The sequence below is a fragment of the Montipora capricornis genome, chromosome 10 (assembly GCF_036669925.1).
Source record: "Montipora capricornis isolate CH-2021 chromosome 10, ASM3666992v2, whole genome shotgun sequence".
NCBI classification, from domain to species: Eukaryota; Metazoa; Cnidaria; class Anthozoa; order Scleractinia; family Acroporidae; genus Montipora; species Montipora capricornis.
The window spans coordinates 20,506,075-20,515,771 of NC_090892.1; the positions used below are offsets into that span (position 1 = coordinate 20,506,075).

Here is a 9,697-nt window from a genome sequence, read left to right on the forward strand (position 1 = left end):
GGGCAAGTAAATGCCTTAAATAGGCTTAAGAATGTTCTGCCTTGTAAAACCAAGGAAGCACTATATCGTGCTTTTATCTTACCGCATTTTGATTATTGTAGCCAGATATGGCACCATTGTGGAACCAGGAACACCAAGAAACTAGAGAGAGTAAATAAACGTGCGCTTAGATTTGTATATAAGGACAAGAAAGGCTCTTACGATAGATTGCTAAATTGGATTGGTTTGCATAGCACACTAGAGGGACGTCGTATCCAGGACATGTTAATCACAATAAATAGTTGCTTCCAGGAGAAGGCACCGACCCCCATTGCGAACCTACTTAAGGTAAAGGATACAAAATATAACTTAAGGGGCACGAACATGCTCTCATTACCCAAATTAACAAGCACCATGCATGGTCTCAGGTCTTTTTGGTACTTCGCGGCAAAGACATGCATGGAATGCGCTGCCGGATTCGATTCGCGCCATGGCTGGCACAAGGGAATTCTTAAGAAGTATTCGTCACGTAGCTTTCTAAAATTGTTATTATTGTAGTTACGTAGTTTGTAAAATTGTAATTTTTAATTTTTAGTTATTCATGTACAATAAATAATTAGATTTCTTGGAAATTTTAGATTCTTAAATTCTTAGATTGTTAGCTAAATTTTATCTTTCCTTTTGTTTTGTAATATATTTGTTTATTTTTGGGCTTCCTGTAACGTAGCTTTTAGCTAAGTGGAGTGCCACGTAAAATAAAGTTCTTTATTCTGTACTCTGTTGAACTGAAAAATGTTCTATATATGGCAAAAAAAAAAGGAATAGAGCTAACTACATTTCTTGTCTCACGTATTGTCCACTTAATGAATTCCATTCGCACATATTACGTGACATATTATTGTGATTTTATTGTAATTTTAAACATTTTACACCTTCTGGTTTATGGTTTTGTATAAATAACGCAAGTTCAGTTGTACCAGGTATTTTTAGCATGTACTGAAGAAGCCCGAAGGGCGAAACGTTTACACGAGATTAAAATATACTAGACCTGTGAGAAGTTCGCCAGCGACTCATTTTTTCATTCTCCTTATTAACTTATCTGAGTCAAGACGTTTTGTATCCTTTTGGATCCTCCTCGCAAGTGGCATCATCGTTGGATGCTCAATCTTTATCAAGTTCTTGTCAAGTTCTCTTTCTTTTCCAATCCTCTGGCGTATCAAGAAGAATTGTTGAGCATCGCTAGTGTCTTCTGTAAGTCGACAGGAACTTACTTAATATTTCCTGGAAATAAAGTGGCAATTGATGATGAAGGAACTTCTCAAACACATTCTCAATAGCCTGTAGCCAAGGACAGATATGATTGGTCTGTAATTGGAATTGGTGGTCTTTCTGGAATATAGGAGTGTAAGTTATTTCGCATGTCGTGTATTGTTTTTCAAAAATCTATATTGTTAACATGTTTTTCTTTGTTCTGTTCCCCCTGGAGCACCTTTTATTCTTAGAAGTGTGTAGATAACATGCAAGATTTGAACATACGCGTAGATGGAGTATCATTTTTATGAACCTCGCATTGTGGGTATTGAGATTTGACAGAGTATTTTAACCACGAGTAAAGGCACTTGAATGATATTTTACTACTAAGCAGCCAAACTCGATCATAAGACACTCTAAGTTCACTTAAAAGCACTCAGTGAGAAAATAACATCTCAGCAGCTATGCTTTGTAAATAAAAGGCATGATTCAAATAAATGCATTGTCTGTGAACTAAAAACATCATTTCAGAGTGTTTTACTTGCATATACATTTATTTTAATTTGTATGTTTTATATAGCAATAACTTAGTATATTCTGTTGAATGGAATTCTGTGTATGATAAATGCTGTTTATAAAATGGGTCTTTTAGAGACCTCGTCTTATTAATTGGAAAGCACTCCGACCCTCTCCACGTTGGATTTTGTGGTTGCACACCAAAAGAGATAGCTTTTACGTTTCGTAAGAGAGGAATAAGAGCTTAGTCACCTTTCGTAAAGCAGGAGTCGATGACCTGAACCCTGGGCTCAGACTGTTGAAATAACGTAACTTAAGGCTGGCAGTTACTGGTCATGGGCTTCTTAGTGCGAAAATATGAGCGACCCTTAATGTTTAAACTGAAGTTTAAATTGGAGTGCAAGCTCTGAGTAAGCGCGTGCTCTTCATGGAAAACGTAAGTCGCGCAGTCGCAATTGAACTCCAATCTTACGTTTTCTTAGTACATTGTCTTGATCTGACTTCTAGTTTTGGCTTGGCTAACGCACACTCTGAGAAGTGTATCTCTATGAAGATAATCCACTTTTTGTTAAAATAACTCTTTTTTTATACAAAACTGTCGAAGTCTAGGGCTGCATCAGTTTTGGTTTTCCTTCTTCAGAAAGTCACATGATCGTTATCTTATTATCCTTGAGGGGCAATTTAAGAAACTAGTTACCTGTTGCATCAAAAGCGCGTAGCTTCTCTATGTTTGTGGAAAACAAGCAATAACAAAAAATGCTTTCTTTATAGCTAGCAAGCTAGTTCACAGGCTCCCCGCTTTTAATAATCTGAAAGAAACAATGCGGCTTACCAGAAACGTGATTAAGGACCCAACTGGCACGAGGAAACCAGTAGGCTATTTACAAAGCGAGTAGAATCCGGAACAACTGGAAACAAACCCATACCAGAGGTTAGAACGCGATTTGAACCTGGAGCAACTAACGCTCTTGCCATTGGATCACTCCGGTTGCGAAAAGGACTCAGTAAATATATTACAGTCTTCAATGACAATGGCTACATGCATATGAAACCACAGGGCGAAGTAGAAGGTAGCCTGCGTTCTGAGAAAAGCGTTTCCGAAAAAAAACGACGAGCTGGAAGGTATTTTTTGTCTGCCTGCATTTCAACTGATAAAGATGGCCGAAGAACTGATGTTTTTACAAACGTGTGTGTTGTCTTCCTAGTCTAAGAAGTCCATTCTTGTCAATCAATGTATGTGTATTCGGGGGTGGAAGCTGAATAATGAATAATGAATAACGAGTATAAATAAAAAATGAATAATGAATAATTGGGTCTGAAAACGCCGGAATAATGAACAACGCAGTTATGCTAGTGGAATAATGAATAACAACAATGAATAATGAATAACTTGCAAAAATTAAAAAAAAAAAAGAATAATTCGAACAAAACACACAAAGAATAATGAATAATCGAGGGCCAATTATTCAGCTTCCACCCCCGAGTGTATACTAGGCAATCTTTTATGCTCCTTCAATCACAACTGAAACTCGACTTATTTGGTCTTCCAATCTTGACGGATTGTTGACTGCTCGGGTCACGCAAGAAAACCCGAATTCAATCAGAGATCGCTGACAAAATTCATTTGCTTCGAAGGCGACATGAAAAGTGTCCATCGAAAAGCTTGATCCTTAGTGCGGGGAATCCATTTCTGTTTCATTGTCTTTACCTTCATGTGGCGTAATTCGATGGCCAGAACCAAATCGGTAGCTCTTTCTGAAAGGAAACAAGAAATGAGCGTGGGATGGAACAACTAGTTACTCACTTCCGGCTTTCATGCTTTGACTTAAACCAGGTTTTCACTAACGACTCAAGCAAGAACGCAAGCATATGAGAGCTTATTCAACCGTGAAAACGGAGTTGACGCAAGGATAAGTACAAGGATCTTTTTTTTTCCCGTTTGCTTGTGCTTGCGTTTGCGGTTTGCGTTCGCTTGCGTTGTGTGAAAACGGGACGTAGCGCAAGCACAAGAAAATTTGTTATGTCTAGACAAAATGGTGGAGGCATTATCATGATCTGTTTTTCATGATTTTCATATCTAGTTTCGTGTTAAACACGAGTGTTTCAACGGTTAAGCCTGGTTTTCACTAGCGACGCAAGAACGAGCGCAAGCATAAGAGCGCTTACTTCACCGTGAAAACAGCGTTGACACTAACATAAGCCACAAGCGTAAGCACAAGTACAGGGATCAAAAATTTTCCTTTTCTTTGTGTTGCTTCGCTTGCATCGTGTGAAAACAAAACGCAGCATAAAAACAGGAAAATTTGCTACTTTTGGACAATTAAAGCACTCCTTTCAGATTCCTCGCGTTCGGGCATTTGAACTAAATGGCGGATGCCATGGTTGACGGTTTGATGCTTTTGTCGACGTTCGTTTTCACTAGCATAAGCCACTTATGCTTATGCTTGTGCTTGCATCGCTTGTGAAAACCAGGCTTTAATAGGAACCCACAACCAGGAGGGAAAAACAGCCCCATATTCATGTCACAGACGGATTTACTTTGATAGCTTGAGTTTCCCGCAAATGAGAACTTCCGTAGGAGCCCGACGACAAATCACAAGAAACCAACTTGACGTCAAAGAGTCACCGAACTGAAACTGCCTTTGCATTTCGCCAAAAAGGTGGTCTAAAAATAGATCGACCTGAAAAAATGCAATGACATGAGCTTAGTATGGGACTTGTTCGCTCCAAGTCATGGGCTACTGTGGTTAATGAACACTCTTTCGCCATTTCGAAAATTAATAAAATAACTCCAGTCGGTTTTAACCTGGACATTTCATTAGTATCTACATAACAAACAGGACATTACATGGCAGCTCGGGGATACGAATTTTATCTTCTCGTGCACACTCGTGACAGACACTATCAGCATGAGAAGGCAAAATTCGTATTCGCGTGCGACTGCGAGCGGCCAGGTGATATCCTCTATGTTTCTGTAATAAAGAAAAGCAATCACTGCATTGTACAGTACAGTCACCCAACCAGAATCCACAGATGTTTACTTAAAAAAGGAGAAACGATTACATAACAAAAAAAATGTTTTTCTTTTTAATAGGGAGTTTAAGATATGAGGACGGATTCGGCGACGACAACACCACAAAACAATAATATAATTGCTTAACAGAAGAATTAAATTCGTGCTGCATGTCGGCACGTATTTTTGGACATATGTTTGCGGTACTCTCTGCATAAAAGCGATATCAAATCACCAAATTTGAGGTTCTGACGACAACCGTTGATTATGAGAATGTAAACCTTTTATTCTTCTTGTTTTTACTCTGAAACCGCTCGTTCCAATTCACTTTTAGGATTCTTCGTCATCCTTGAACGACGTGAACGAGGCAGAATAATCGCGAAAGACTTACCACAGTGCAAAGTCATATTTTTGAGGTGATGCTATCGTCGACGTCGACTACGTAGATTCTAATATTTCCGCAGTGACATCAAGCGAATTATACTCTATACGTCTTAACATCACTTATTCATGATATACTCAACAAAATATCGCGTTTCTGATTGGTCAACGACGAATATGGAAACAAAGCGATAAGGTGATTTTGCTGAGTATGAATAAATTAAAAAATCGTATGAAGTTGCTGATGCAGTTCGTGATTTATGGTCACTCGTGATGTTTTGAAAGTTCGCAAAGTGCACTCGCCTATAGCAATTTTGAGAACTTTCAAACCATCACTGGAGCTCATAAATCACGAAATACACTCGCACTCGTACGATTTCCTATACTTACCGATATTTGACATAAATAATGGCGCCAACAAGAATGGTAAGGCTGAGCAATGTTGTGAAGACCAATGCGGTAATTTTCCATGCCCCTGAATACATAAATCATAAAAGGTTAAAAAATGGATATGATGTTCTTTCCTGTCCTTGAATCTGACTAAAAGGTTTAATTACTTTTTGCTATAATCAGTTTGATGCTATGGGAGGGATGATTGTAGCGGCCGCTGTCATCTCATAATTAAGTGAAGTACCGTCGTCCGGGTAAGTGTAGTGCTGAGAAGGACTGTTTGGAATGGCATCGATCGACTGTCGTTTCGACAGCCTGAGCGGAAGACATTTTCAGAGTTAAGTCAAGATGCTGCAGATGTCGGTCAGGTTCCTCATGTCCTTCCCAGGACTACACTCACCCGAACGATCGTACTTCACTTAATTATATGGCTCCTGGGTTCAAACCATGTACGATTTTACGGTAGTCTCATCTTGCATCATTAATTTTTTGCCCCTTTCTGAGAACAATGAAACAACAACAAGCAATGCGTTCAGCTCCCAAAATAATACAAAGGATAACTATCAGAATGACGGGCTTGCTGGAGTTGCACCATCGCTTTATGGCCTGGAGTCTTCCTGTAGTTCACCGGCATTAGCAAAAGCATGCATGTCTACCCGTACAAACGCAAGTATATCTGTAACACGAGCATAAAAGCCTGTATGCCTTACTTGACAATAAACGAGTTTGGCCTTATGCATCTCCTTGACCACTACACCAATCTGACTACGTTCAATCTCCCCCTCCCGCTCCCCCATAAAAACACTTTCATCAGGGTTCCATTATGTCGGCTCGTTTATACCCTACCCACCCACCTACTACCCACCTACCTACCTACTACTCCACCTACCTACTACCCACCCAACAGTATTTATGAACAAGTATCTTGAGAGGCGAACAGCTTCTCATCCCATACCAAAGAAACTGGATTTTGGCGTAACAGAGTTATATGTTTGGACAGAACATGGGATAAGATTGGCCGATTTTTGTTATTGCCACTTGCACAGATAAGCCAGCGGCGAAATGCTATCGCAATATTTATCTTATGAATAAAGTGATGTGGTGAAAGAAGCATTGATCTCGTCGAATTTGATGATGTTTCTGACATTACATGGTCAGAGAAAACGCATCGCAACTTCGGCAAATTGTATGGGCTTTAATCACACAGCAGCCATGTTGAGTCCCGACGGATTGAAAACTTTTGTTTTTGCGCACCGAAATTCGTTCCCAAACATTTCAACTCGAGGCTCGGGGTACGAAATCTATTGTCTATGGCAAATATGGCCGCCGCGCAAATAATGCCCATTACTGAATTATAAAATAATTAGGATAGTACGGGCACTCTCATTGGTCAATAGCTGTGTTTAGATGAGAGTATATGTAAACACAGATGAGACACCACACGAATTTCGATTGGTTATGCGTTGTAAGACGTGCGTTTTGGTTGGCTTGTGGGAAATATGAATGTGTATCAAGGAAATGTTTTAATCAAGAAGTAAAGCAACCAGAATTTTCCTTCATTTATCGAATTATTTTTTAAAAATATTTTATGAAAGCAACAGAAAGCTTTTTTCCGCGTTTACATAGCCTCTTCGGGGAGTTAGGAGAATTCTCGACAGTTAATTATGCAAACCCAAGACGCAGTCGAGCGTTTGCATAACTGTCTCGAATTTTCGCAACTCCCCCTCGTGTTTAGATAAGGCTATGCATGATAGGCTGATCGGATCCTGGTGACCAGCTCATTTTACCTGCGTCGTTTGACTTAATTATTATGGAAAGTAAATGCGTCAAATGTCGTAATCGAAGAAAGAAAATGCTGCTTTTAATTAATGGCAGAGTGATTTCATTTACCCAGGTTGGGTACAAAGATTGGTTGAGGCAAACTCAGCTTTTTAACGAAGCTCATCAGGCGAGCAAGGCGCGCGAGCGAAGCACCATGGGTAAGATTTTTGGGTAATCTATCCACGCGAGAAATTTTTGTTATGACGTCAGCGTCAGCTCTGTCAGCTCTGTCAGCTCTGTCAGCTCAGAGGTCAGTGTTTGATCCCTGTAAACAGTATTCACAATGACGATTTATATTTTACTTTATGCAGATGCATAATTATTTCCATATACACTATATCGCTTTCAAGGGTTACAAGCGCGAGCTCCGCTTTTAGGCTTGGCTAAATCTATATATTAGGCCTTGGCCTGTTCACTAGTGGCCTCGCATCAGAAGCAGATTGTCAAATTGTTAACTTCACTTGATGTACAAAAATAAAAAAAGAGAAAGAGATTTCCTACCATTGCTACTAGAATCTTTATTTTCTGAAAGCTGTTCCTGTTTGGCCGTTTCTCTGATCAGTTCAGTGGGTTTACCACGTGATGCTGACGTCGTTCTTGATATCGATGAAGATGGTGCGATACATCGCTTGCACAGATCTGTAGGCATGATTGTAGAAATGACAGTTTTCGTAAGTGTTCACGGGGGCACCCAACGAGATTTTAACTCAAAACCACCTAAACATAGCATTGTCAAACGTATTCTAGTATTTAATCGGTAGATATAGGCATATTTTTATCCCCTAAAAATTTTTCATCTGTTCGGATTTCCTACCTGAAAGTCTAGTGATCCGAAAATTATAGGGATCAAAACTTACCTTTTCGAAAATTTCAGCCAGAAAAAGGGCTCTCAATAAATTTTCGTTGACCTTTTTAGGGTAAAAATCCATTAAAAATGGGCAATTATACCATATTTTAGATGTTCGAAAATCCTAGGACAGGCAGGCAAGCACGAAATTTTACCATAAATGTTTCGAAAATTCTAGATCTCAAATCGTCTTCCGAACGGATATTTTCCGAAAATTGACGTTGGGTGCGCCTGTGTTGTGGCACAGGCTTCACTCTTGCCGGTAGACATTACCGCTGACTGGAATTGTTTGGAAGAGGAAACTGTGGCAGAAGAAGTTTCGACAGTTTCACTTTCACTTTCTGTTGAGATCTCTGTCGTTGACACGGTCGACATTGATCCAGTAACGGGCGAAAATGTCGAGTAGGTAAAGATCTCCGAGGGAAGTACTGTTTGAGCAGATATTACAGTCTCGGTTGAATTATCTGTTGTTGTCACTGTTAGCGTTGATGCTGTAATGGGCGAGAACGTCGTGTGGGTAAAGTCTGGAAAAGACAAAGGAGTGGTCAACACGAAGTCAGAAGTCAGAAGTCTTCTACCGTTCAGCTAATATAGCTATCAAGAAAATTGCACAATCACTGGTCGACTTACCTTCATCAGAGATAGTTGTATCACCTACATTTGGCCATGGACAATGTGCAGATTTCGTCACTTCAGATGATATAGTTTTCGTAATAACTGACTGGTCACAGACACTTAAAGATGTTGAAGCACTCATTGGTGACTGAAACGACGCCGTTGTGGAGACTTCTTCCGTAATGGGGGTGGTGGCTGGTGATGAAATACTTGGATTTGCCACCCTGCTTGACGATGGTATGACATTCGTCACACTGGGGCACCTCAGGTGGCCTACATCACTTTGACAGCTAGGATCTGTAACAAAACGTTTGTAAGTGACTTTTTGTCAAACCTCGGACCTAACCTTGCCTCGATATTTTAAATGGTTTGCAGCTCTAAAGGACTCTCGCCATTCTAGCCTGAAATTAAAATAACATGGGTCGATCTTTGAGATGCAGAGATTTTCAGATCTACTCTATTAAAAGCTTCAAGTCTTGAAGTTTTCAGGATTCTGGGAAAAACTGTATTCATTTATTTTGAATCTTCAGCATTAAAAAGTAAAAGTTGGAAATGGCATTTACTGGAAACTGGGTATTAAATTGCTTGGGGTGCTCTTGAGAAGGTAAAACAATTATTCGCATCATTGTTCGACGCCAAAAACGCACTGTTATCAGTTCGATGAAGCCCTCAGATTTAAGCACGCAATCATGTGCTTTTCCAGTTGTTTTTGCAAGACAGTGGCAAGATCACACCAAGCATTATTTTGGCTTCGGCTAGTATCAAGAAGGCCTCTTGGATGATTCTCCGTCATTAACTGCTCAAGCCTCGTTAGCAATTCTGTCGCTACGCGAGTCAAGTACATTGAAATTCACGTCAACTCAGGAACAAACCAAATTGACGAA

General features: G+C 39.8%; 1 protein-coding gene across 3 annotated transcripts in view; it reads right to left on the reverse strand.

The window, feature by feature from the left end:
• Nucleotides 1–755: 755 nt before the first annotated feature.
• LOC138022387 (uncharacterized) overlaps nt 756–9,697 on the reverse strand; it is a 52,167-nt gene continuing 43,225 nt past the window's right edge. Inside the window, exons 4-8 of one of the 3 annotated variants that reach the window (XM_068869508.1) lie at nt 8,829–9,110; nt 7,853–7,990; nt 5,531–5,615; nt 3,455–3,501; nt 756–1,260 (exon numbers count right to left, since the gene is read on the reverse strand). In XM_068869508.1, coding sequence (XP_068725609.1) covers nt 1,247–1,260; nt 3,455–3,501; nt 5,531–5,615; nt 7,853–7,990; nt 8,829–9,110 — 566 coding nt within the window. In that variant the 3' untranslated portion in view covers nt 756–1,246. Of the gene's footprint in view, nt 1,261–1,765; nt 3,502–5,530; nt 5,616–7,852; nt 7,991–8,218; nt 8,723–8,828; nt 9,111–9,697 lie in introns of those variants that run through there. The other 2 variants (XM_068869506.1, XM_068869505.1) reach the window with 2 other exon arrangements.